The 26,560-nt window shown below is 53.4% G+C and overlaps 9 protein-coding genes across 9 annotated transcripts; 6 read left to right on the top strand and 3 right to left on the bottom strand.

Moving 5' to 3' along the window:
- Positions 1-4,719: 4,719 nt before the first annotated feature.
- PHYSODRAFT_253972 (hypothetical protein) lies at positions 4,720-5,704 on the top strand (the record flags this gene model as incomplete). The annotated part of the gene is made up of 3 exons (XM_009524461.1): positions 4,720-4,742; positions 4,770-5,129; positions 5,490-5,704. Coding segments are annotated over 3 exons (598 nt in total), but the record flags the coding sequence as incomplete, so codon positions are not given.
- A 1,074-nt stretch (positions 5,705-6,778) lies between these two features.
- Positions 6,779-7,105, top strand: PHYSODRAFT_490572 (hypothetical protein; the record flags this gene model as incomplete). The annotated part of the gene is made up of 1 exon (XM_009524462.1): positions 6,779-7,105. The coding sequence occupies one exon, from the start codon at positions 6,779-6,781 to the stop codon at positions 7,103-7,105; it is 327 nt and encodes a 108-aa protein (XP_009522757.1).
- Positions 7,106-8,169: 1,064 nt separating this feature from the next.
- PHYSODRAFT_493810 (hypothetical protein) lies at positions 8,170-8,658 on the top strand (the record flags this gene model as incomplete). The annotated part of the gene is made up of 1 exon (XM_009524463.1): positions 8,170-8,658. One exon carries the CDS (start codon positions 8,170-8,172, stop codon positions 8,656-8,658), a length of 489 nt encoding a protein of 162 aa, XP_009522758.1.
- Positions 8,659-10,071: 1,413 nt separating this feature from the next.
- PHYSODRAFT_354259 (hypothetical protein) lies at positions 10,072-11,409 on the bottom strand. Its single transcript, XM_009524464.1, has 4 exons — positions 11,374-11,409; positions 11,188-11,231; positions 10,756-11,116; positions 10,072-10,647 (listed from the first exon to the last, which is right to left on the bottom strand). The coding sequence occupies exons 3-4, from the start codon at positions 10,978-10,980 to the stop codon at positions 10,123-10,125; spliced, it is 750 nt and encodes a 249-aa protein (XP_009522759.1). The 5' UTR covers positions 10,981-11,116; positions 11,188-11,231; positions 11,374-11,409; the 3' UTR covers positions 10,072-10,122.
- Positions 11,410-11,959: 550 nt separating this feature from the next.
- PHYSODRAFT_312882 (hypothetical protein) lies at positions 11,960-13,134 on the bottom strand (the record flags this gene model as incomplete). The annotated part of the gene is made up of 3 exons (XM_009524465.1): positions 11,960-12,739; positions 12,809-12,909; positions 12,999-13,134. The coding sequence occupies 3 exons, from the start codon at positions 13,132-13,134 to the stop codon at positions 11,960-11,962; spliced, it is 1,017 nt and encodes a 338-aa protein (XP_009522760.1).
- Positions 13,135-14,212: 1,078 nt separating this feature from the next.
- PHYSODRAFT_496312 (hypothetical protein) lies at positions 14,213-15,462 on the top strand (the record flags this gene model as incomplete). The annotated part of the gene is made up of 3 exons (XM_009524466.1): positions 14,213-14,376; positions 14,434-14,998; positions 15,076-15,462. 3 exons carry the CDS (start codon positions 14,213-14,215, stop codon positions 15,460-15,462), a joined length of 1,116 nt encoding a protein of 371 aa, XP_009522761.1.
- A 1,232-nt stretch (positions 15,463-16,694) lies between these two features.
- Positions 16,695-17,799, top strand: PHYSODRAFT_312884 (hypothetical protein; the record flags this gene model as incomplete). The annotated part of the gene is made up of 2 exons (XM_009524467.1): positions 16,695-17,700; positions 17,777-17,799. The coding sequence occupies 2 exons, from the start codon at positions 16,695-16,697 to the stop codon at positions 17,797-17,799; spliced, it is 1,029 nt and encodes a 342-aa protein (XP_009522762.1).
- A 2,077-nt stretch (positions 17,800-19,876) lies between these two features.
- Positions 19,877-20,483, bottom strand: PHYSODRAFT_285366 (hypothetical protein; the record flags this gene model as incomplete). Its single annotated transcript, XM_009524468.1, has 1 exon — positions 19,877-20,483. A coding segment is annotated over exon 1 (245 nt), but the record flags the coding sequence as incomplete, so codon positions are not given.
- A 4,360-nt stretch (positions 20,484-24,843) lies between these two features.
- On the top strand, positions 24,844-26,268 carry PHYSODRAFT_298329 (hypothetical protein; the record flags this gene model as incomplete). Its single annotated transcript, XM_009524469.1, has 2 exons — positions 24,844-24,858; positions 25,036-26,268. The coding sequence occupies 2 exons, from the start codon at positions 24,844-24,846 to the stop codon at positions 26,266-26,268; spliced, it is 1,248 nt and encodes a 415-aa protein (XP_009522764.1).
- Between the last annotated feature and the right edge of the window lie 292 nt (positions 26,269-26,560).

Genomic DNA, 26,560 nt, shown 5'->3' on the forward strand with positions numbered 1-26,560 from the left:
ATCAGCGCCAGGCTTCGTCAAGCCGCTCTTCGAGTTCGAACCACGGCTCTGGTTTGTCTCGGGGAAATGAGAAGTCCCAGCAGGCGCGGGGCGGCTTACTGGGGAAGAACTAAGTTCTATTGAGCCTCGGCGAGGTGGACGTCGACAGGACTTAGCCCCGAAGAGAGCCGTACTCTCTAACACGGAACGTGTATGCAAGCCGGGCGTGCTAGTTGTCCAAGCTTGGGTGAAGGGCTTCACGAAGCCATGGCCGATTTTGATCGATTCGGGAGCGTCGGGTAACTACGCCCGGCGTTCTACGATGGACGGAAGTCAGCTTTATGCTGAGGCACTGGTAGCGCGCAGGAGTGACATCGTCACTATTCGTCTCGCGATGGGCACTCGTGTCACGGTGCCTAATGTCCCTGTGGACCTGGGCGTGAAGTTTTTGGATTTTGATAGCGTGGAACGCTGTCTGGTCTTAGACCTCGATTCGAGATATGATCTCATCCTTGGTATGGCGTGGCTGGAACACCACGAGCCTTGGATCGATTGGAGGTCGAAGACCCTTGGTGCTACGCACATCTCTCATGGCGGAGCATTGGCGAGTCATGAACCCACCTCTGCTAGGAAGCAGAAGCGCTTTTGGTGCGAGCACTGGACCGAGTCGGTCAATGTGCTGGACATCGGAGTTTCCGAGTTGGTGGACACTGAGTGGGCATTGCGGCGGCCGGCACAGCGACAGCAGCATGGCGAGATGGTGAGCATTGCGGTGGCCGGCACAGCGAGCGCAGAATGACGAGTACGGCGGCGGCACAGGCGACCGTCGGGCAGCATTCCGGTGAGCCCGACCACAGCGTCACGGCGAGCCTAGCGGTAGCGGGGACAGCGAGAGCAGCATGACGAGCATGGCGGCGGCCGGCACAGCGAGCGCAGAATGACGAGCACGGCGGCGGCACAGGCGACCGTCGGGCAGCATTCCGGTGAGCCCGACCACAGCGTCACGGCGAGCCTAGCGGTAGCGGGGACAGCGAGAGCAGCATGACGAGCATGGCGGCGGCCGGCACAGCGAGCGGAGCATGACGAGCATAGCGGCGGCCAGAGTAAGGATCAGCAGCATGGCGAGCTTGGTGGCGGCCTTGGCGGCGACGGTCGATGCGAGCCGGGCGACGGCATAGTTGGGGAAGCGCGCTGGAGCAGTAGCTGGCGATTTTGGAAATTAGGTTTGGGATTGAGCGCGCGGAAACGATCTTCTGGCACGGGTCGCAGCGCGAGCGTGATTGGCCGCGAAATGGCTGGCCAATTACACGTCGCAAATTCAAACGATGGGGGCGCTGATTGGCGTAGATACCGGAGCGAACCCACGGGCGAAAATCTGCGTGTTGCGCGAACTCAAAGCGCAAGTTGGAAAAGCGCGCGAAAAGCTGTGTGTTGCGCGAAGCTTGATGGCTGAAGCCAGGCTGATACCACTTCGTGTGACCTTTGGATTGAGCCAATGCTGATTGGCTTTTTAGCTTCAACTTTAACCCTCGATAAGCACTCCGAATTATAGTAGTTATTGATTTAGTGATTACCTAATACGAGGGCATTTCTTTTGCAGTTCTATAGTAACTTACTTTTGCAAGTTCTTCTGCAACAGAAATGATGGCAAACGGTGCCTGAACGTCGCTCGCCTCGCTACCTAGGCCAGTGTGGTGTCCTCACAAAACGCGGTACCCGTAGAAATGAAATACCAACCAATGCGTGCACACGGTTTCTATAGGTGAGTGCTAGCACCATTGATCTTGTCCGTCGAAAAAGCTCTGCTTCTGGGTGGTCAAAAGCTCACGAGACAGCACACTAATTCCCTCCTGTTCCTCGACAACACTGATACAAATAGACGCCAGTGACTTCAGCGAGGAATACGCCGCGCTAGCTAAGAACACGGATGGATGCCCCCCCCCCTCCTTTATTTTACTGCAATTTACTACATATAGGAACCCACACACCGTTTGACCTCCCGTGCCGCGCCACCGTGCTCCCGGCTGGGAGGCAGCGATGCACGGTGGTGCGGCACTGGTGGTTGGGCTGGTCAAGTCACGCCTGACATCTCCATGCAGCCCCGGGAGCACCAATGCCAACGGACGCGAATTTCCTTCGACTTTCGCCATACCACCGATACCAGCCACCCTCGGACCGCAGAACGCACCTCACTGGGCGAGGCGGCGAGCCGCGGTGGCGCGGCACGGGAGGTCAAACGGTGTGTGGGTTCCTATATGTAGTAAATTGCAGTAAAATAAAGGAGGGGGGGCATCCATCCGTGTTCTTAGCTAGCGCGGCGTATTCCTCGCTGAAGTCACTGGCGTCTATTTGTATCAGTGTTGTCGAGGAACAGGAGGGAATTAGTGTGCTGTCTCGTGAGCTTTTGACCACCCAGAAGCAGAGCTTTTTCGACGGACAAGATCAATGGTGCTAGCACTCACCTATAGAAACCGTGTGCACGCATTGGTTGGTATTTCATTTCTACGGGTACCGCGTTTTGTGAGGACACCACACTGGCCTAGGTAGCGAGGCGAGCGACGTTCAGGCACCGTTTGCCATCATTTCTGTTGCAGAAGAACTTGCAAAAGTAAGTTACTATAGAACTGCAAAAGAAATGCCCTCGTATTAGGTAATCACTAAATCAATAACTACTATAATTCGGAGTGCTTATCGAGGGTTAAAGTTGAAGCTAAAAAGCCAATCAGCATTGGCTCAATCCAAAGGTCACACGAAGTGGTATCAGCCTGGCTTCAGCCATCAAGCTTCGCGCAACACACAGCTTTTCGCGCGCTTTTCCAACTTGCGCTTTGAGTTCGCGCAACACGCAGATTTTCGCCCGTGGGTTCGCTCCGGTATCTACGCCAATCAGCGCCCCCATCGTTTGAATTTGCGACGTGTAATTGGCCAGCCATTTCGCGGCCAATCACGCTCGCGCTGCGACCCGTGCCAGAAGATCGTTTCCGCGCGCTCAATCCCAAACCAAATTTCCAAAATCGCCAGCTACTGCTCCAGCGCGCTTCCCCAACTATGCCGTCGCCCGGCTCGCATCGACCGTCGCCGCCAAGGCCGCCACCAAGCTCGCCATGCTGCTGATCCTTACTCTGGCCGCCGCTATGCTCGTTGTGCTGCTCTCGCTGTCCCCGCTACCGCTAGGCTCGCCGTGACGCTGTGGCCAGGCTCGCCGAAATGCTGGTCGACGGTCGCCCACGCCGCTGAGATCGTCCAGGAGCGCAACTGGTCCGGCCAAGATGTCGATGTTGACTATTCCAGGTCAATGTTGACTTATGTGTGTTCACACATGGTCGGTGATATGATGTGGTCAACATCAGAAGCAGCGGAATCTTGGAGGTTCGACGACATCGCAGCAACGGTTGATTTCCGCGCATCGATTTGCTCAGCTGACCTCTTCTTCCAGCGCGGAGGATCCTATGTGCTCGACGCGAGGCGCATCGAAGCTGCTACGAACAATGCAGAGAACTTCTGTGGTGCAGCTCCGACCGTGGCGTGGATATCGTTATCGTCGACAACTGCAACCTTCGGATGGATGATTTTGAGCGCTATCAGGATCTGCACATTCCCTCGGACAAGCTTGCGGTTGCTGCGTTCGAATGCCCCCCGGGCCTGTCGGAAGCAACACAGCTCTTGGAACGAGCTAATTGTGTTGGCCACGCTATCCCTGGTCGCACTTTCGTGGAGTACTTCAACATCTGGAGACACAACGCACCGGAGGAGCCGCACCCCGACAACGAGGTGGCCACCGTCGATGAGTTGCACATCGATAACGAGCTGACCACCGTCAATATGCCGAGCGCCTACATCATCACGCTGGAAGAGTTTATGCGTGATCGCTAACGTGCTCCGACAATGCCGAAGAGGTGACTGGTAGCTTCAGTAAATCTCTAATTTGACGTACCCACTCTTGTGTTGGCGCTTATCTCACCACTTCTGCATCTTTTTGTAAAGACAACCATGTGCATCTACTCGTACATATCTCATTGAGTCACCAAGTCGACTACGACTTGGAAAGTGTCTACGCTGGCTTAGACACTTGTTACTGAAGCCAGCTCAACAACGACTTATACCAAGTCAACGTTGACTTACAGTCCTCTTGATTCTAAATCGAATTGGTCCACATCAATTTATTTCAACTGTAGGATTTGCGGTTTCACTTCCTCAAAGAACCTTGACTGCAGCAAAGTGCTGATGGTGATGCTGATGGCGAAGCGATCTCAGGCTGCAGAGAGCGAGGGAACTGCTGGCGGTGCTCCTCGCCAGGCGCCCATGACGAGGAGCAAGAAAGCTGCAAAGGCGACGGACAAGCCAGCGACAAAGCGGACGAGCGCGCCCACTGACAAGCCAGCAAACGCTGCCAAGACCACGCCTGCCACCGGCAATGCCAAGCAGAAGCGGAAGAAGGGGGAGGGGCCAGACACTTCGCCAAGCCCCCGTAAGCAGAGGAAGACTGCCAAGAAGACTGGCGAAGGATCCAACGGGACGAGATCACTCAAAAGATGTGTATCATTTATTACCCCGTGGTAGCGAGAGTTGGGCGCCGCGAGTGCAACGGAGGACGAGGCGACAACTCGCGATGAAGAGACGACTCCCCTGGTACCCAAGCACGCGCTCCGGTCCACGTGCTTGGCTCTACAAAAGAAGATCGCAGACGAAAAGGGCGAGCACCGGCAAGGCCCACGGCACAAGGCAGGTGATTACTACAAGATGGCAGACTACCAGAAGCGTGTGTGAGCGGAGAAATACACAGCTGCTAGGAACAGCGGCAACGACTTGGACTACGAGGCTTTGAGCAAGTTGACTCAATTCAAGGCGTTCAAAAACAACCCAGAAGAGCTCCAGCGTCACGAGCCTGCGCTGCTGAAAGAGTTCTACGAGGTTTACTTAGCGGACCAAGCCCTGAAAGCAGACGCACACGCGCAGACCGCTGGATCGGGTTCGCCGAAGCTATCGCAACGTGGCAGAGCCGAGCGCCTGGCGATCGAGCAATGCGACATCCAGGCGGCTCAGCCATCGTCAGACCAAGCTCCAGGGCCTCCAATCTCGCAGACACCCGTGGTCGTGCAGGAGGAAGGTGCCCCAGCTCGGAGCCTGCAGACCCACCCTTTGCGAAGGGGGTATGCGCATCTTGAAATACCATTTCGCAAGCACTGCAGCAGTTCCGAGAGAAGCTGGATGAAGAGAAGCAGAAAGGAGCTCGACAGCTGGAGGAGGAGCAAGCGCGCTCAAGGAAATTAGAGGAGCAGTTAGCAGCCGGTGAAAACGAGCTGACCGAACTCAGGAATTTTGATCTCCCAGACAACGATATAACTATCGCGTTGACGAAGGAGTTGCGGAATTCGATTTTTACAACTAGCCGAGGAGAAGGCGATTTCAAGTGGCTTGCGCAACAAACTTGCCCATGTGGAAACTGAGTTGAATTTTTCGAAGCAATCCGTCACCACGCACGCAGACAATCTACTTTAGGCGCAGGCTAGCCATGCTAAGAAACTCCAGGATGTGCACAAAGACATGAACAACCTCACGAGAGAGGTGGACGAGCGCAAGAAAAAACTGGAGGACCGGGAGAACGAGGTGGCTACGCGAGAGAAGAATATGGAGAACAAGGAGGAAGAACTACAAGTCAAAGCCGAGGAGCTGCAATCTCATGAGGCCAAGCTCAAAGAGGAGAGCCGGCGTCTCCAGAACGTAACGCATCGCCTGCAACGGGAGCGGGAGCAGTTGGACGCGGATAAAATGAAACGAGAGAAGCCGAATCGAGAGAAGCAACAAGGAGGCCGAATATCGCTGAGGCAGGCGAAGATTTTGAATGAAATGAAGCGCCAGACCCGGCTCCTGGAAGAGCAGTTCAAGAACAACGGGTGCCCAGCTGCGTTTAAAGAGCTCGAAGCCAACCGCAACCGGATCGAGGAAGGGAGCGCGGCGATGCAAACAGAACGGGATGGAGTGAGAACGCAGTTGGAATCGATGAAGGCCGGTGAAAACGGAGAACAGCGGGTTGCAAGACACCATCGCGAGGCTAGAGCTGTAGTTGAGTATGTTCAAGCATAGCGCGGTGACCGAGAAAGCTATCGAAGAGTTCACGGAATGGAACGCCGTCATCCGAGATGGTAAGCCGCTTGAGTTTTTGCTTCAGTGTGGTTTGACATTGTATTGACTCTCATTGTCTCTGGATTGAAAAAACTGTGGGTAACACGAGCACAATGCAGAAGAAGCGCGACTTCATTCTGGGCAAAATGAAGGAGGCGTTTATGGCGAAGACGGCGGACGCTGAAGAGTTCAACGCGCTTGCGGTCGAATTCTGGGAGAAAAGAAACGAGTTGGTCCACGACAAGACAGGTACCGTCATTCACTCGATGGACCACGGCAGATACGCGTGTGTATGCGCGAAGATTATGGAAGCATTGGGCGTGTTGGAGAAAACCATTAATCCTTAGTCTGCTGTAGTTGTGTGTGCTGCTGCATAACGATGAATGAATACACATTTTCAAGTCACCGAGGACTCAGAGCGAGTCAACTTTGACTCGAATACGCTTGTTTTATTGATCGCGAAGTCAACATGGACTTAAACCAAGTCGACATTGACTCAAACGTACTAGTTTCAGTAATAGCGAAGTCAACGTCGACTCTGAACGAGTCTACATTGACTCGGTCGGCAGCGACCCAACGTTGACTTACAAATCCAAAAAAAATAAACTCGGTTTCAGTATGAACCCCCAAAGGGTCGTTTTACTTGAGTTTGTATAGACAGTATCCGAAGCGAAAAATGGCCGACTTTTCAGATGAAGAGGATCGCCAACTCGTTCAGCTCGCGGCGGTGTACGAGCAAGCGGGAAGACGAATCGACTGGGTGTCAGTGGAGAAAGACATGAGGCCGTCAACATGGAGCGCAACCAAACTGCAACAGCGAATCAAGACGCTCAAGAGACGATATGGCAATAACGTGCTGAGTTTCCTATCCACGCTATTTCCGCCCGCCACCAGACCGAGCAGGACTGCATTTGGAAGCCAAAGCCGCGTCTCCTCTAAGGTTTTCGCCTTCACCACATATCATTTCGATCCTATCACCGCAAGAAACGTACAACGCCACTGAAGGACTATTCTGTGTGGTGTAGTGCTTTGGCGGTAAACGAGAATCGAGCTGACGACCAAGCTTCAGTGGCGACCCGAGTCGTCGGGACATGTTCAGCAATGTTCGGCGGATGCTGATTGGCAATTCTGGACCGGTGCCGATGACTCGTCGACACCCAAGTTCGAGATCCAGGACTTCAAGTACGATCCGAACCAACAGCGAACTTTGACCCGAGATCCGCACTTAAGACGACCGTTCGAGCCCCGGCGACTGCTCCAAGTCAGGGAACCCCTTCATCGTCCAATAGAGTCATCGAGAGGCCTCTTGGGGCGTCGAGGAGGCTCTGAAGGGTCGGTGGTTACTTGGGAAGATCCAAAACGGACACGTTTATACTAGATATTTGTATTGAACCATAGGAAAGAGAAGATAGAACAGATAAGCCCTTTGGGCAACAAGAACAGAACAGCTTTTCCTCCCAACCACTCAAGGAAGACGTCCGGGCTATCGGTGAGTTCCCGTAGCAATTGGATAAACCTGTTGGTAGGATTATGACTGTCGGTGGACCAGCCTGCTAGTATCGTAGCGTGCGTTTACCCGTGGTCAGGCCAAGAGTAGTGAAGAAGTGGCCGTGTATACGAAGGGCGAGTCATCGCCGTGTAGTGGAGGAGCGAGAGCGCACTCCATTTATCCTTCCCGTCGGAGTATAGCTCCGGCACCCTCGTATCAAGCCGTGACTGGCTGGGACCCTTCCTTCCTGAGGGCCTGCGAGGTTTATATTGCGTGTGAGAGCGTGCCGGCCTTTGCTCGTGGCTGGTGACGCTGGGTTTCCGTCAGTTGACTAAGCGGAAACACGGTGCACAGAGGAAACGTCAACCCGGTGCAAGGGAAAGTTCCTGGACCTTCAGGTTCTAACCCTAACAAGCCCATTGAGTCATCGGGACTTGGTGGGTGTTGTTGGTGGGGAAAGTGTGCTATTATATAATTTAGTGCGTGTTCCTACACGACACTGCCTACTCACCAGGCGTGATGTGCGCGCGAGTGAACGTCAGCTAAATACCGGGGAGATTACAATGGCTGGGGTGTCCATGCTGATCGAAGAAGCGAATATTCAAGTGAATGACGTGTTTCTGGGTGCTGGATCCGGCGTGGGAAATGTTCTTGCTCAAATCGCTCTGCAAACGCAAGCATTTCGTGTGGTTGGTATTGAGATCCAACGTGACCTGGCCGCTAGAGGTATGGAGCCGAATGCGTCTAGGGCATCGCGCTTTCCACACTTGCTCAAGATCAGCGTCGTCACCGCAGACATCCGCAATATTGCTGAAGGCAGCGATACTGTTATCAGTGCTGATCCAGACTCGAAGTTGGCTCGACCCAGCTCCCTTATCAGCTCCGCCACCCTTTTATTTTGCCACGACACTGTGTTCGAAGAAGATGTGGTTTTGGCAATGTGTGCTTTGTGCATGAAGCTACCTCATCTACGTCTGGTGGCGCTGATAACACGAGTGTGTCCGCGGCATCGTAATACGTGCCGAAATTCGTTTTGCAAGCGGTGGAAGTTACTGAAAACAATTTAGGTTCCGATGACTTACAGCAGCTCCCTTCGGGATTTACACCTGTACGCAGCTGAACCAAGATGGTCGATGCAGTAACTACGATCACTACTCTAACATTGCCGCCGAGGTTCAAACCAACAACTATGTATTAATTGCATGAAAATCAATCACAACTCTAATCAACTTCGACCTGCAGTTGAGTTTGACAGCGTAATGAAGCCGCTGTCGCCCCATGAGCTGTCATACGAGGTCTAGAGAACCCAATACAAGATGAAGTGTTCGAAGCGGACGAGCTTACTCGAGTCGACGTACGGCATCGTGGGCTCCGTAACCAGACCCCAACTGACCATGAAGACTCCATGCTTCAAGCCGCCGTTGTATATGTCGTGATTGAAGTCTTGCCACACCCCGCTGTCCCTGTCGTGCTCTTGGCGTCCTCCCTGCCGCTTGTTTCCACCGTCGTGCCTTCGGCACCGCGCTTGGACATTCGCTGTGGAGTCGACTTGCGTTAGGGTGAAGTGTCAGCACCCGCATGGTTTCAGTGGTGGGGGCACGTAGCTTAGGTGGGCGCAGATGCGCAAGATCGCCTTCTTGCTCAACTCCTGCCGGGAGTAGCCGGTGAACAGCTCGTTCTGAATGTAATACGCCTGTCGACAACAACAACACCAGCATGAGCCCCTAGATATGAACGCCAAAGCTGCCAAGACGCCGCCTTACCTTGTGGGGGTTGAAGATGGTGTCCAGCTCGCACACCTACCGAGTCCACAACATCTCTCAGCGTCAGCCTCCCTTCTGCTAAAGATCCAGTAGCCCTGACGCCTCACGTACCTTGCCGAAGTAGCGGTCGGGCTCCTCCACGAACAGGAGCGTCCAGGTCTCGATCGAAACAAATTGGTTTTCGCAGTGGTACCCGCAGAGCCGTACTCGTAGCTCCTCGACCAGCGTACCTCGCGCGTGTCAAGGCATCTATAGAAGGCAATGATACAAGGGAAAAGAAAGTTAACATTAGTGAGCGGTGCATCCTATCAACTCAGAATTTTACCATAGCGGAGAAGCGCTAATCCTTCGCGGGCACCTGGCAATCTGCGGGTGTAAATGTTTGTGCGGTGGCCAATGGTGGCGCGGAAGCCCGGCACCCATGCCCATTTACCTTTCAAGGTGAGAAATCCGCAAACAGATCGCATTGGCCAAAACGCTCTCGGCGGGACCTTGAAGAGTCGCAGTTACCCTAACCACCTGTATGGCTTGAACCGGCACTTTCCCCCGAGGTTTTTCTTATCCCAGCAAAATCGAGATAACGGTCGCCGGTGGGTTAACCAGCAAAGCTCATGGTTTGCATGTCTTACAACTTCGTGGTAGATCTATAGACAGCAACGTGAATTTCTTGCTTTTACTAGCTCGAGACAGACATGTACGTTCAAAGTCCATAAGTGTATTCATCAAGCAGCACAACTACATGTATTGTAATGCATTACAAAGACCAAACTAGCAATACAGGTGCGCTGGCAGCTCCATCTCGCCCGCGAAGGTTGTGCGGATTTGCGAGATACCAACCGTGCGAACACGGTAGTTTGCCAAGCGGAACAAATTGTTCAGTCTGAGCCCACGGAGTGCCGGCTCGTGAGGTAGTGGTAGATTGAGGCGACTGTAAACCTTTTGAACGCTTCCCATGCCCCAGTCCGCAGCCTGCCGCACAGAGGTGATGGCGTTGTGGATGGTCCGCGCCGAGCTCCTCAGCGACGGGTGCAGGCGCTCGAGGTCGCCGTCCTTGAGCGGCGTAATGATGCGGCCGACCATGGCAGTGGAGCATGGGAAGGCCGAGTCCGAGACGACGTTCTTGCGCGGGTCGGGGCAGTACAGGGGGTCCAGCAACTTGTTCCTGAAGTCCAGCGACGTGTCGGAGTCGTTACACGACCCGGGGCAGTTGTGCTTGACCCACACGATGCATCCGTCTGCCGCGAAGCAGATCGTCCCGTTGTCAAACACCGAGTGCAGCCAGTCATTGTACATGGCGTTCTGTAGATCAGCGTTCGAGGGCTGCTGGACCTTCATAGCAACAAAACGTAGCTGTAACTTATCGCAATACAATTCAGTTTCATAATGAGCGTTTGTGTGCACCTTAAAGTTTTTCCCATCGATGAAGCCGAAGGTGTGCTTCAGCAGAGGCTCTCGAGCTTCGACGAGCTTCGCCAGCTCAGTCTGGCGGCTGGGTGACGGCCATGCGATGCGTACGGGGGCGTAGTTGTCCAGTGTCTTGGACAGTGCTTCCTCAGCCCGTCGCAGGGTCCGCGCCAATGTACTCGGAGGAACACCGAACAGCATGATCAAGCTGCTCAGCTCCATGGAGCCAACATAGAAGCATAGGACCAGCCCCAACACCTAATGGTGGTATCGGAGCTTGAGCGGTCGGCCCCTGGAGCGGGCGCGGGGGATGTAGTAGTAGCTAGTGAACCGGCGCAGTAGCTGGTGAAAGGAAGACCTGTATCATTCATAGCATTCATGTACTGTTAATATACGCATCTGATGCAACACACCTGCAGTTCAACGTACTTGGTAAGGCTGGTGGGGTTACGAAGTTGATGTCAGTTCCGTATCTGTACAGGACCATCCACGCAGATTCGCAGGGCATGTCCAGGCATTGAGCCGTGAGGTAATGGCGGCTGCGCATCGCCACCTTCCCTGCCTCCTCGACCAGGAGGCGGAAGACCTCACGGCGAGCGACGTGCAGCGCCTCACCTTGCTTCACGATGGCGTCTGTGAGCAGCAGCAGCACGTCCGCGAGAGGGGCTTGTGCTCGACGTGCGCAAAAGTCAGAATGAGGAAATCTAGAAGGATTCATGCGCTCGGCGTGTCCGAGGCAAAGTGACGGGTACACTCCTCACTGTACCAACGTCACTGTAGCAGCAGCCTTATTCAGGACACTATCGGTCGGACACAGGTAGCACTTTTAACACCTTTGTGGTAGAGATTTTTTGCGATAAAGCGACATATATTTTTTTTAAGTCGGGCTTAATCGCTGCAGATAAGCCGCTCGACTATGCTATATTTGGCAGGCGTCCACTGTACGAATATGAATCTGTGCACTTCGTACACTAAAATGACATGCGTATACCGGTATGTAACGCAGCTCAAGTTTTGAGTTCTATGATTTTCTTCGGTCGCACTGTTGGCCATCGTTATCCGACCTGGCAATCGACCTCAGAATAGCATCCTGTTGGTTGCAACTAGGATCGTCACGCACACGAACGTTGAGAAAGGGTGCCCTATCCAGACTGCTCCATTTTCCTGTGCACTTTGATATCAGCGGCCAACCGCAAGCTTGTCACGGACTTTTGCTCCCGGAAGTCGCTTCTGCGGGCAATCTCAGCACTCGAACTGCTCCTGTGCTGAACGACGTATTGTGGTGCAGCACTCTCACAGGCACTTCGGCCATGATACTCTGCGCCATAAACGGTTTGCAGTGAACGATCAGTCGATGAGTACATCGGAAGAAATGCGTGGCCACATCCGGGTTAATCGCAGTCTTCTTGTCGTTCTCAACCAGCCCGACCTCCACCACTTGCTCCCCCTTGTGGCCGGCGTCGGGACCAAACACTTGCTGCGTCGATAGCTGACGCGTGACAGTCCAGTCTGGCCGCTCTCCTAGATTCCGCAGCGCTACATCTTCGATCAACTCAACCGAGATCGACTTGACGGACGCCTTACAGGCAGATCCGTCCACTCGACAGACCAGTGGCACCACTTCACCCGCGACAAAAACATCCTTCGGAATCTCGAGCATCATCTGCAGACTGCCGCGATTGATACAGCACAACCAGTGCACCACCTCCGACGTTGTGATCTCCAGAGCCCGCGCCGGCGGGGTCGCTGTCGGTGGGGCATGCACGGAAAACTCCTGCGACGTCTGCAAATACGCCACCGAGTCGCCCTCCGCTCTGAGCCAAACACTCGCCTCGTACTTGACGCGAACGCGGAGCCGCTCGGCCGTTCCGCTGTAGACGTCGGTCAGCTCAAAGCTCGAGGGTAAGTCCTTCGGCAGCGTGAAGTTGAAGCTGTACTCCGAGTCACCAGCACTGAAGAGCGTGGTCGGGACCAGCTCAATCTGCAGCATGAAAGAGTTAACACACACAAAACTCCCACACCTGAACGCACATTGTCTTTGCCTACCGACCTTTTCTTGAAGGAAAATCTTGTCGAAGGCGTTCGTGACGGGGTTGTAGCCTCCTTCGTCCCATGCAACGGTCTCCTTGCCTTGGACAAGCACTGCCAGCGCTGCAAGTGTAGGGGGGAACGAACGCGAGCACAGCTTGGTGAGTGAGTGAACCAGATGTAGGTTCGCAAACAGCAGACGTGTGACTTACGCTCTCGCGCCTGGATCAGCTCCAGCGTCGAGAGCTTCACGACACCCGTGACGACCTCCCCCGGGGCGTAGCTCTCTGCATGGAGCGCGATAGTCAGGTGTCCGAGCACGCCTTCGACCGACTCGCGAGCCGCCATTGCGTTGTCGAGTCAGTGGGCTCCAGGGCCAATTGCGCAGTGCAGACGGGGAGAGGCTGGCTCAGCACCAAGTTAGTTAGTTGGTCCGGTTCCTTCCTTCCTGCCCCCGAGGAGAAAGACTCTGGGGGAATAACCGGCGAAACATGACGTATTTTGCGCGGAAACGGCTTCGTGTCAGCTCGCTTCAACTTGGCTTGGTCTCTGCTTCGAATCTGGCCCCGTCACCGCCGACAGATCTCGAGGATAACGAGGCGCACGAGTCGGTCGCGAACACCGCGAGAGCCTGCTGGGGACTTCATGGCTCGAGATAGTCGAGCACTGCATCGCCGAGTTGTCCGTTACCTACTCGAAAGCCGTGGAGCCAGACCCGCGCCTCTCCAACGCCTCGAAGTCCTGCCGGTAGTCGAGCCTTCTGGCAATGGCCGCCAACCCAGTAGCAGGAGGAGGAGGAGGCGGCAATTGTACCAAGGCAGCTCCTGCCTTCTTAGCAGACCGTCGCGAGTGACGTGGGCCATTAGTGCGCGCGGCCGGCGGCGTGCATGCGCGTCCGGCGGTAGTCAGCGGCGCTTGCCCAATCCAGCTAGCCGGACCGCTTAACGCCTGGGGCGTCCCACTCCCCGGCTTCAACTCCTGTGCGCACGTCGATCGTGGATCTTTCACGCTGCGCGGACGCAGCCGCCGTCGCCGCCGTAGAGCGCAAGCGCCTCCAGCTGCAGCGCTCGCGCGCCCAGACGGCAAGCACTCTACTAGACTATTAGACCAAGCAGGTGGCACACTGCCGTCTGCATCTTGGCTAGGAACGCCGCCGGCTGGTATCGGATCCCGTCGAATATGATTTCGCCAGTGTGCCCGTGATCCTCTATATCTCTTCTCGCAGGTGCACACCACGTTATTTTCTATCGAAACGCCATCCAATCCAGATACTTCATCTCGCAATGTACGCATTCTCACATTTCCACTCCCGTCTCTGCACACACGTAGGTACTCGCACTTAGCCGAGCACCCTCGTCTTCCGCTCTTCTTCCTCGACCTCAATTACACTTCCGTTCCGCAGCCCCGTCATCACCTCTAATAATACATGGCGTCTCCGTTCGCGCAGCCGCCGCACGCGCACGCGCCGCTGACCTTCGAGCTGCACGCGTCGCGGCCCGACTTCCTGCCCGAGGACTGGAGCGACACGGACCAGCAGATCTTCGAGTCGCTGCTGCTGCCGTCGCCCAGCTCGTCGTCGCTCGCGGACTCGTCCAACTCGACCGCGTCCGTCAAGATGGGGGAGACCAAGAAGCCGCAGCCGCGCAGGGGCGGCCGCAAGCGCGTGACCGTGGAGGAGAAGCGTATGAAGCACCGCGAGGTGCAGCGCCGCTTCATGCAGCGCAAGAAGGAGATGCTGGCGGGCGTCAAGAAGTCTATCGCGGCGCTGGAGAAGCAGGTGGCCGTGCTCAAGCTCTCGAGCGAGCGCGAGGCCCTCGAGACCGAGAACAAGACGCTGCTCGAGCAGCACGAGCAGGCGCAGGGCGCGGCGCCGCCCGCCGTGTCTACGCTCGAGGCGCTCGAGATGATCTTCCAGCGGGAGGCCGCGGCCGTCGAGCAGCAGTTCACGCCCTTCTCGCTGCAGCAGTGGCAGGAGCTCGTGTGCCAGACGCTGCAGAGCGTGGACGGCATCCTGACGCAGGAGGCCATGCAGGAGTCGGGGATCAACGTCATGGGCTGGTCCGACCGCCGCCACGTCGAGAATACGAGTGTCAAGTTCACGCTGCACAAGGCCTTCCCGCACGTGTGCGCCGAGAACCTCTGGAACGTCACATGGCAGCGACTGACAACGGACAGCTACGCCAGCTTCTTCAGCCCGTCGCTCTTTATTCGGGTGAGTTTCTTGCTGAGAGAGAGGGGACTAGGTATTGTGTATAGGTCGCTTACTGTTTTGTGCTCTTGGTCTTGCAGAAACACTTGTTGCAAAAGGTCTGCGACGACGCGATCATCATCTACCGGGTCATCTGCTACCCGCAGACTGGGCGCGTGTCGCGCGCTATCGAAGTCATCAACCGCGTGAGGAGGGAGCACGATCTCGTCTACTTCGTGCGGACGCTCGACCTGCCCGACGTGAAGGAGCGCGTGTGTGCGACAGATATCTGGACCCAGTCGCTCACGGTGCTGCGCTTCATGCCCTCGGACCCGAACCACCCGGAAGTCGGCTGTGTGGTGCAGTACGGAGGCAACTACGTGAATATCCCCAAGGGCGGCGTCAGGTACTGGCTCATGGAGATTTTGTTCCTCGTGCTCCGCTTCGAGTCGTCGCTGATCTCGCCCATGTTCTCGTTGAGCAATTGATACCGTGGTCATACGTGTTTTTATTTTGTATTTGGTTTTGACTAATAGATCGTTAACTTATCGCGAAAGCTTGCTGATTCTTTGTGGTTCATCTTGTGCGTGGATATATCTGAGAGTGCATTGCAGACCAAGACAAGATTCGAGGTCCGAGTTGAAGAGATCGACAGCTGGAATAAGTCTCCGAAGTGCGCCAGTGGATTATTTCGAGCTCGTTTCTCCATCAGCATACATGTATGAGTCTGACGAACTTCTGAGAGATACACTTCTATTAGCTTCGTCTAGTCGCGCCAAGTGCGGCTCCGCCGACGCTTTGGAGTAAGGCTAAGAAACCACAAACGAGCTGGCAAAGATTGCCGATGCGCTTATATGAGTGAACCACCAGCTACAATCGTCGTCATCTTCGTTCGTTGGGCTTCCAGACGCGCGCTTGCCACGTTCAATGCTAACATCTGCGAAAATCTGATCAAGCCAGACCGCGACAAATGGTTGTGCGAAATGCACTTGGTCTTCCTTTGCTGGCGTCTCGACCAAATTCGCAGAGCCTCATTCTCCAGAGTTTCACAAGATCAACTTACACTCAAGCCGTTCATTGCCAGCTTTCGTCATAATGGAGACCTCTGCCGCTCAAGGCACTCCGTCAGTACGGGCTAACTCTGTCAGTGCTTCCCAGGAAAGCGTGCGCGAAAAGCTGGTGAGGTCTATGCAGATGAATGGGTATGAACGTCGACGGATTGAGGACATACTGAGCTGTTGTCACTCTGGTTGCTTGTATTTAGAACCTGCTCGGGGACCTCCAGCGTCAAGTCAAAGCCCTGGAGGCTCAATACGAACAGCTACTCTCGACAAGCCGCCGGATGTCTAGAAGCAGCGAATCAGACGGAGAGAAACGCGAAGAGCTCGCCTCCATTCTTCGCAGGGCACACCTCCAACTAGCCAAGATGAGGAACGCATTGAGCGCAAACCACGGAGGATCGGATCGCTGTGCCAAAATTCAGTCTCTAAATGGGGCTCGCTGCCGAGCCACGGGAGGGCAAGTTGGGCAGAAACAACCAGGACTGAAGATTTATCCGATACTAGAGCATGGACCCGAAATGGAAGATTGACTGCGTCAAGCTCTTCGAGCTCTTCGCTACGCACGTTGACGTGTAAAATACTTTTTTGACATGTCATAATAGTTTACGGGGCCCATTTCTTACAACACCATAAATTGCAACTTTTGGTTCACAGTTGCAATGGCGGACGTCCCTCCACCTCCGCCGAGCAAGAAGCAGCGCCGCAAGCAGGAGAAAGCCCGATGGCTGGCAGAGCGCAAGGCTGCACAACTAGCTGAGGACAACGCACCATCCAAGCGAAAGCGCCGGAACCAGCGTCAGAGTCGCGCAAGTGCGAGTGGACCTCCGTCCGCCGCCGTCCACTACCAAGCGTGCGCGTCCGCCACTTGTGCCAATCGAGTGGCAGGCAGCGACTGCGTCGTCCGTAGCATCGAACCCTACGTGCACCGCTTTGCGCTGTTCGTGAAAGGCCGTTGGGCCGGTCGCACACTGCGCGAGCTGTTCGCCAGCGAGTTCCCGACGCTGTCCACCGCCTACTGCGCCCGAGCAGCTCAGCTGGGTCTCATTAGGGTGAACGGCGTCGCGGCCGAGTTGGACGCGGTCATCAAAGGCGGGGACTTCTTCGAGCACCTCAAGCATCGACACGAACCGAGCGTCCATCTGCCGGTGGACGATGCGACCAACTCGTCCACTCTGACGTCTCTGTCCGCGCGTTGGATACATTTGGAGACGGACGAGTTGCTGGTGGTGGACAAACCGTCGGGCATCCCCGTCCACCCGACGGGGAGCTACCAGCTCAACTCGTTGACGCACATGCTGCAGCACGATCGGCATGGCGCTACAAAGGACAAGGAGAATGAGGCGGAGACGACGTTGGAGCTTTTTCCAGTGCATCGGCTGGATCGACTCACATCCGGGTTGCTCATTCTGGCCAAGACGGCGAACAAGGCCCGCACTCTCACTGCCGAGTTGACCGTTACTTTGTCGGTGGACGGCGCTGGAACCCGCTCGGTGGACAAGTATTACGTTGCGAGAGTCAAGGGCGAGTTTCCCGATGACGAAGCGGGGTTTGCTTGGGTTGTGGGGCTGAACTCGGGCCTTGTCAAGGTCGAAAGCACAGATGACGGCTACTGGCGCGTGGATGCGCCCATCGGGTTGATGCAGCCACGACAGGGCCATTCGCGTTGTGTGATCGACGCTGCGGACTCCAAGCCTTGCGTGACGCTGATGCGTCGTCGAGGACGAGCTGTTCGGGGCGAGAGCATCGTCGAGTGCCGACTTGTGACGGGGCGGACGCACCAGATCCGCGTGCACCTGCAGCATCTAGGCTTCCCCATTGTGAATGACCCGATGTACGGACCTGTTAGCGACGACAAGTTCACTGAAGCCTCGTCAGAACAACCTCAAGCTACTAACAAGAGCGACGAGCACAACACTGGCACTGACGCGAATGCTGCTGAAGACAAGGACAATGACGATGAACAGCGATGCATCTCCGTATGCGATGTCTGCGTAGCTGAAAGTGAGGGAGCTTTAACTGTAGAGGAGGAGAGCGAGGTGCTGTGGCTACACTCGTACCGATACGAGTCACCCAACTGGTCGTTCGAGGTGCCACTGCCATACTGGTCCATGTTGCGCGATGGTGCACTGGACTCGTAAATCTCAGTTTTGGGTTAGCAGTAAAGCAGTACATCCTATCATTTGAAGCCGAAATAGATGAGGCCTCCCGTTGAAGTTAACAATTTAACGATAGAATGCTTTGGACTCATTTTTTTCTTCTCATAACAAGGGGCGTTGCTTGAGGCTGGGAGGACAGATATTACATTGAATGTGAAATGTGAGATCTTGCATTATTGTAACACTTACAGTAGCCGTTCTCGTCAACACTCATTAACCGCTTGACTGTGTACAGTACATGTTGGTTCGTAACTTTAGTAGTCTTTTTTTCTCTCGATGGTACGAGGAAGTGAATGGTAAACATCGCAGTCCATCTCGTTCCAATATACAAATGTTCAAAGGCCCAGACTGGTTTAGTTTAACATCCGTCGAGCAGTAGTGCGACCCGTTTTAGAGTTGCCCCTTGCTCTTTCTATGTGGTTTCAACGAAAGCTAGCTCAACAGCATGCATGGTGTACTTGTACCAGAGGTCACAAACGCTGAAAACCGGTTGTCCGTAATACGCCGGATACGGACTCCGTATCCGGCCGTGCCAACCTCGAGGCAGGATTCGGCTGTCCGTGGACGGCCGTGGATTTCATTCGGCCAGCCACGGCTGGCCGGCATTTTGGCTTTGGTTGGCCGTAAAACAGCTGATATTTTCGTACCAAGCTATTTCTACATTTGACTGGTGATACGGACATTATTCAACGCTGGAGGCCTCAATACCGCTTCCTTTAGCCACAATACTCATTGTCAACGTCAAGAGCAGTCCTTTTGGCTGTAACAATCGAAGCTAGAACAGCTAAAGTTGATATTTACAATGAATCTCGGTTATCCGCAGCCGGCCGTGGTGTCCGGCCGGACAGCCGTGGCTATCCGTAATCAGACCCGTGAGAGATTTCGGCTGGCCGTTTGCAACCTCTGACTTGTACTGCTTGTTGACTTTGGAACTAAGATGAGAAAACTTCACGCAACACAAATCTTTTCCCTTATCAGACAAAAGTCCAGTTGGGACGATAACCCTCCGTTTGTGAGTGACTCCGCCAGCATCGACTATCATCTCCGTGTCGAAGTTTGCTTCGGGTGGCCATCTTTCACCGCTGTTGTCGGATCCATCCCGATGTATTAGTACGACGTTGATATAGTCTGGTGGGCTCGGTATCTCCACAATGGTGCGGCGATCCTGTGTTGCATGCTGAATGGATGCATTTGCTGCTTTCGCGTGAGAGATCGAATCCCATCCGAGGGAGTGCATGTAGCAAAGTGTCCGGCAATACCCATCCGATATTACCTGCACTATTGTCCAGAACTTGTGCAGGGGCTCCAGGAATGAAATACGCAAACAAGTAGGAGTGTATATCTTCGTTGTACAGAGCCATCAAAACACTTTCGCCAATCTTTGCCGAATTGGTCATCTCCACCGCAGAACTGGGACGCCATGTAGTGTGCCGAAAAGTAATGCAGTGGCTCTGGAGCTGCAGGAGTCTCCAGCCGACAATGAGCTGCGTGACGCATGGTCTCCAGATGCCACTGGCGGTCCAAAGAAGAAGAAGAAGCGCTGACCGTGAAGCTGCTCTGGTGGTAGTGCCTGAAGCTGAACGAAGAAGCTGAAAGAGCAAAGCTGCGTCTGAAACTGCTGTATAAAGCTAGTAAGCTGTCGGTAGGAACGTAGGAAATAGGAAGTTTGTTTGTTTGTTTGTTTGTTTGTTTTTGAATTGAGGATCATCATTGTCACTTAGCTAATACGATCGCTAACGACTGCTAAAGACCGGGGGCCTCACCTCACTAGGGAAGGGGCTCTCTGGACCAGAGTCTGGTGGGAAAGTCTGAAAATCAGTGCAAAGCGCGACCTCAAGCGAGGTCAGGTGGTTCGTACTCGCCACCCACGAGGTCGGCAGATACAGGACAGGGGCCCTGCACCTCCTGTTGTGCGGCCGTCGGCCGCTGTCCCATGGAGACTTGACTTGAGCGTTGATCGCGTTCGTCCGGCGCGTGCTGAAGGATGCGTGAGCCTAGGCTCTAACAACATCAGATGACGGCAGCATCCCGAAGGCCACCGCCCAAATGCCTCCGTGGAGGCGTGGCTTGAGTGCTTGAACCGCAGTCGCCTGCCGCGAGCTTGAAAGAGTGGTCGAAGGCTGGGTCTTCCACCACCGTGGCAACGACTCATAGAGTCGCCGCCCTCTTGGAGCGCAATCGCCGTCGTCGCGCGCGAGCTGCTCCTGTGCCGACTCCCGTCGTCGGTCATGATCACGCGCAAGCCGTGCCGCCATGCTCCTTCCTGGGCTCCCTAGGGAGGATTCCCCCCAGAAAAACCAAGGGCCCGGAGATCCTTGGAGGCGACCCTTGGCAGACACTTGCTCGTGACCCGTCAAATTCTGGAATTGGAAATAGGAAGTGGAGGTTGTAGTAGGAAATAGGAACCTCTGCAATACCTTACCCTTGTAATTGATGCTATGCCGACGGAGCAGAAAGCGATGCCGTTCATTCGAATGTTTTTTGTGTGTGGAATTTCCATTGACGTTGCGGTGTTGCTGGTCGATCGCGCAAAAAAGCTGTAAGGGCAGCTGATTGTTGCCGTGGTAAAAAGAGAGAGCCGTGAAGCGTGGTGTAAACGAGCTACCCTGATGGATGTATTTTTGTAAACCTTAGAACTGATTTCACGTGAATTGCATTATCAACAATGTAAATCCCCTGATCCCCGCAATAGAGTGTCTCTAAATGGTGTATATCCATTTTAAGAAATGTCGTTAAACTGTGCATATCATATTTGATATCAGTTGGAACTTCCGCAAGGTCTACGGTTCGTCGTGGTCTCTGTTGGCGGGGATACGACATCGGGCGTTGTCGCCATAACCGCAACAAATGCATATATATATATATGATATCCGTTTAGAGAGCATGGATTGATATTCTAATTGTGTCCAGGGACCAGTTGTCAAAAGAATATACATTCTGATGCTATTTGTATAGATGTAAATGATGGTATGAACCTTTGCAAAAACTAAGCAAAATCCTCTTAGCAATTTACTACTACAGTTGTGCTTTGTCATCGGCCATGAGCGACAACTAGAGTACCCACCCTAAACGAAGTTCTTTTAGTCTGAATGAGTGTAAACGCGGCCTCGAGAGGCCCTAGATTATGGGGAACGTTTTGTATATGTATTACCAAAAAAATTAATGCAATCTGTATTAATACTGATACTTGCTTTCTATATGAAAGTATTGTATAGGAAAAATTCCGGAATGTGATACAAAATGAAAATTTGAGCAAAAGGTAGTATTGTATAACACATATTTATACCAGCCTCCAGTGAGGTCAGTAATACTAATCCGCGTGAATTTTAACGTGGAGTAGGATCACTTGCAGTACACAGGTCAGTGTCAATTACGAGGCGACTTCGAATAACTGGATGCAAAGTCCCAAATTTCAAATTTCACTCATGTATGCGTATTAATAAAAACGTTTCGCTCAGCACCAACAAACACTCTTCTTTCTCGAACTGAGAAGGCATCGAGAATTTCAAGGACATTTTTGCGGGGCACTGGACCAGACAACAACACAACTGTAATAATAGGTCTAGATTAACTCGGCTTTCCAGTTTACAAGTATTGTGCCTTGCAAATTTTTTGGTAATTCCGATGCTCAGAAGTAGGATATATCGGGTCGGATATAATTTGCAGCTCAGAGATAAAGCCGGAACACTTCAGGTGGAGGTACGATTTAGCTTGGCAAACCTCGGTCGAGCTGATCAAGCAGGTCGGAATTGCCGTTTTAAATCGGCCAAAACGACCGCCCTCCCGCTATATTGGATGCGGCTGTCGCGCCGTCGCGCCATATCGGATGCCGCTCTTGTGGCGACTCCGACACCGGCGCTACTACACACCAGGATACTCTTATTGTAGAACCCACTGGTCAAGCTGGTGCTGCAAGCTCGTGCTCTTGTTTCGATCGCTACACACACAAAGCTGCTTGCCAGCTCGAACGAATTCGCGTCTCGCAAGTACACGAGAGATAGCGTCGTCCACGACGAGCAAGAAGTCAAGTTGAAAGGACGCCACCTACGCAGGCGTACAGTAGAGACTTATGCAGAAGAAACAGAAGCTTTAGATGGACAGTTTTAAAAAAGCAACTTTCCTTCGCTTCGGTTACATTAAAATGCTATGGGACCTTCTACTACTAGCCTAGGAGTACACAGCGATTCGCGCCACCGGCCTACCCGCCATGCTCGCAGCTTTTGCCGCCTCGACGGCAGTACCCTAAAGTGCGCAGTGGGATGTCTGTGCTTCCTGGCACGTAGTGTCGGTGACGGTGGAGGGCAAGACACGACAACGCAGGAACACAAGCTTGCTTGCCCACGGAAAGAATGGGATTGAGGAGGAGAAATGACAACCCCCTCTTGGTTAAACTATACTACAGAAACCTCAGTATAAACAGGAGCGATACTTCAACTAGAAGCTCCATACTGAAGTATAGTCAACCATTGCAGCTTTGACGAACAGCGGAGCTCGATCAGCCACTACCAGCTCCGACACCTTCTACTACTAGCCTAGGAGTACACAGCGACTCGCGTCGCCGGCCTACCCGCCATGCTCGCAGCTTTTACCGCCTCGACGGCAGTACCCTGAAGTTGCGTGAGGGCCGAGTCAGCCAGGCCGACTAAAGCGCTGACCTCAGCTCCTTGCACCACACGTCTATCGACCCGGTCGCGTTGGGGCCAGGTCCACTGGCAGCTGCACGTCGACTGCCGCCGACGACAACCCGCTAACCTGTGAAGCTCATGCCACTCTTCGCCGCCGTGAACGACTCTCCGGGCACCCCCGTGCTGATAGACCGCAAGCTCCGCACGAGCGCTCCTACACGAACCGACAACCCGTGCCATCCTTGGCACCAACATCTCCGCCAACGGCGCCGGCGTGGCTTACGCCGAGGAGGCCTGATGGAGCACCCGTTGGGCCGAGACGCTGCTTTGCTGGCGACAGGAACGCGCCTACTTGGACAGCATTAATGCTCTACTTCATCGCATTATCTCTACAGCAGTCTGTTGCAAACACATGAGTAGCATTAGTACTTGTCGGTAGCATTTTGGTGGAGGACCCCGAGCTTCTTCTCACACCTCGTGATGTATATAACGAGCGAGCTCGTGCTACTCGCAAATCTTGCAGCAAGCAGGCAGGGTCAGGATGCTTACAATCTGAATGCAGCGAGCGTAGCACAAATGCCGTGTGCTCACAGCCACCGAAGCGGTCGGATTTAGATAAACTTGGGGGAGGCAAAACAGCGACTTGACCTCATACTTATCCAAACCTACCCCTACCAAGGTCGGTTTTATCTTTTCCGACCACTACGATATTCGAGGTCAAAACGAAGGGCAAAATCTCTGCAAGGCACAATATTTGTTTTTGAACATCTCGCTGCCGTCTGGTTTACAGTCTTTTATTTTATTAGCACTGCTCAGCGTACCGTTTATACCTGAACCGCAGGAAAAAGCTACTAGCATAAAAACATTAAGGAAAACTATTTTAAAGTTTCCATATTATACCACTCATAGTTTGCTCATTTACTAAACTGCCACTATGGGTACACATCTTACTAAAATACCACGGCATTTCAGAAACAATGAATGTAGAAGACGAGCGCAAGAACAATATGAACAATTGCGTGCAACGCAGCCTCGAACATGAATAAGAATGCGGGTTGAATGTTAAGCAGAACTAGGTATATTTGAGCCTGTTTCTCAAGAGCTATCAGCAGACATGCACTATCGACCTAAGCAAGTTTGTGATCACCACGTAGGTTGTCGGCTGGACGTAGTGGGTCCATCGAAACGACGTTTATTGTGGTCAGGACAAGTTCCTAGGGGTTAAATGAAATGTACAGACGTTGCACTAGCAGTCATATCACGCAAAACTGTCAAGTTGGCAAGATCCATACTTGAAGTATTAAATTTCCGTTCTCCGGTATCAAAGCAGGGCTGAGAATACGACCGGCTGGGCGGCGTGGAGCCACGGAAACTTTTAACTAACAGACTTCAATACCTATTGCGATTGAAAAAATGTAGAAATGTAATTCAAGATTGTATGGCATGAAAACATCCTCATTCTCACCTCGGGCCGCTTCGATGAAATTCGCATGATCACCAGATCGACTGTCACGAATCAATTCGAAGTTGAAACGAATGTCCTCATCAAATTGAACCTTCACCAGTGTGCCTAACCTTCCGTTTGCAGCTCTTTACAAGGGCGAAAGTTTTGTAATAGCTGAATCGGCAACTACGGCGACAAAGCTTCTCTGCACGATGGCATATTCCTCCACTTGGAGACGGTTCCACCACAGCACCGGGCTCCAGGAGTCAATCCTTACAATACAGACAGTGTACCGGACTTCAGGCACAATCAAGCAACCTACGAACGCTGACCGTTATGTTGCAGGATGTCAATGCTTCACACTTTTCTGAGGCCCCCTACGAACTGCGAATTACTGTTTTGCGTTTTTGCTACTTAAAGTAGTTTTTCTTGCAAATGCAAGCTTAACTATCTTCGCTGATTTACTTGAAGTCCAATAAACTGGTACGTGGTTACTTCCGCGTCAACCCCAATCGATCGATTTAACCAAATAACAAGAAGACGTTGCTAGTTGATTTTTGCTTGGCTTTACGTCCAGCTAAAAATGATCATCATGGAGGTTCAAATTTATCCTTCCTTCCCCTCTGTCTCGCGAGCAGAGCTGCAACCCCAGTGCTACAGCGGCACACTCTACCTTCGAATCATCCAGGACTTACAATAGCATTCCAAGCAAGCTTCTCATCGCGGTAAACGGTTAATTCAAACCCTCCTTATTATTTGGTGGACATTTGTCCAGTTGGCTCTGCTAGCCTCGGCACAAGACAATGTTGCAGCTCCAGAAATTCCACTAACAGCGACCACGCTCTTCGCTCCGTTCAAGTACCACCACTACACGTACCTGGACAGCAACGACTCCTTCTCGTCGTTAGAATTTCTACCAGCTTACGAGTTTGGGCGCGACGGAACGTTCGAAGTCACTCTCGACTTCAGCCTCGCGTTGAACAGCAGCAGAGATGGCGTCGACGGTCGTGTGCTGTTCTACTTGCTAGTGTGCGACGAACCTGCGACGGAAGCGATCGCGGACATTACGGCGCTTTACACACCTCCGATAGTGTACACTACTGGAAAGCCTGCTAAAACGATCATCATCGAGGTCACTGCGGAGGGAACGCACCCCGATATGCACTGCGCCATGCCCAACCGCACGCTCGACTACTACTGCAAGTCGTACCCGCTTGAGAATCAGTCACCCAACAGCATTGTGTATCAGTCAACCAAGACAATCTCGGATTTAGTCGACAATATCACGAGGCAGGCGGAGTTTTCAAAGGTCAGCGGCTTATACTCCAACACTTTAACGAAATTGTCCTTCTTCATCGACGCGTGTGAACTGTTAGGCGCGAACCGGAGCATTCTTCGGTCGTGCATGGAGTTCCCGCCACCGGTGGCAGATAATTATTACCTCGCTACTGGGAATAAAACCCCTTGCTTCTTCTACCCAGAGAACTACCCGAACCGGTCGGAGGCGGAGAACGAGCGGTGGTCGAGAGAGTGCATCATGACTCCCCAAATGCAGTACGAGATCAAGGGCACAGTGTCGATGAATCTGTGCACTGCAAGTGGAAAGTGCTTCCAACAACCCAATAGTGCGTTAGCGTGGTTTTATTTCTCCATGATCGTACTGTGGAGTCTGCTGGGTTTGGTCTGGATGGCGCAAATGGCGTGTGCTCCATCCGACACTGTGCTAGATCTACATCGCAAAATAGCACTTGTGCCGGTAGTACAGGTGATCTATGCATCTGTTGCCTACGCAGCACAGCTAACCGCTGGGATGTACCTCGACTGGCAGCGCGGTATACTTCCTTCAATTGCAATGGCCTTTCAGCTTGTAGCTTTCGTCACTACCGTGGAGACTCTTTTGTACCTGGCCAAAGGTTGGAACATCACACTTCGAAAGCTTAACTATCGTGAGTCCAGCGCGATTCGAGTCGTTGTAGTGACTTGGGTGGTGATGTTCATCACAGACTGAGTTGCGGGTTGATCACCTCGCTCTTGTCATCGTATCGAGTTTGCTGTGGACCGGGATTATTACCATGACCTACCGCTGGACAGATAAGAATTTCTCAATGCACAGCCAGCGCATGAGGCATGCGCGGCGGCGTCTATTAGACATGGCGCCATTCGAAGCCAAAAAGCAGATTTTCCGCGAGTTTCGATGGATTCTGTGGGGATACATGGGAGTTTCCCCGCTCGCGTCGCTTTTGGAGGCGATTTCGATGGGAACGACTTCGTGTGGCGTTTTCCGGCTACCTTCACCTTCC

The sequence above is a fragment of the Phytophthora sojae genome (genome assembly GCF_000149755.1).
Source record: "Phytophthora sojae unplaced genomic scaffold PHYSOscaffold_3, whole genome shotgun sequence".
Classification (NCBI taxonomy): Eukaryota; Oomycota; class Peronosporomycetes; order Peronosporales; family Peronosporaceae; genus Phytophthora; species Phytophthora sojae.

Excerpts from the sequence above, each read along its gene's own strand:
- PHYSODRAFT_354259 (XM_009524464.1), bottom strand. The coding sequence starts at position 10,980 with ATGGAGCTGAGCAGCTTGATCATGCTGTTCGGTGTTCCTCCGAGTACA. Across the intron at positions 10,648-10,755 it reads TCGATGGGAAAAACTTTAAG|ATGTACAATGACTGGCTGCA; the intron begins GTGCACACAAAC and ends CTACAGAACGCC.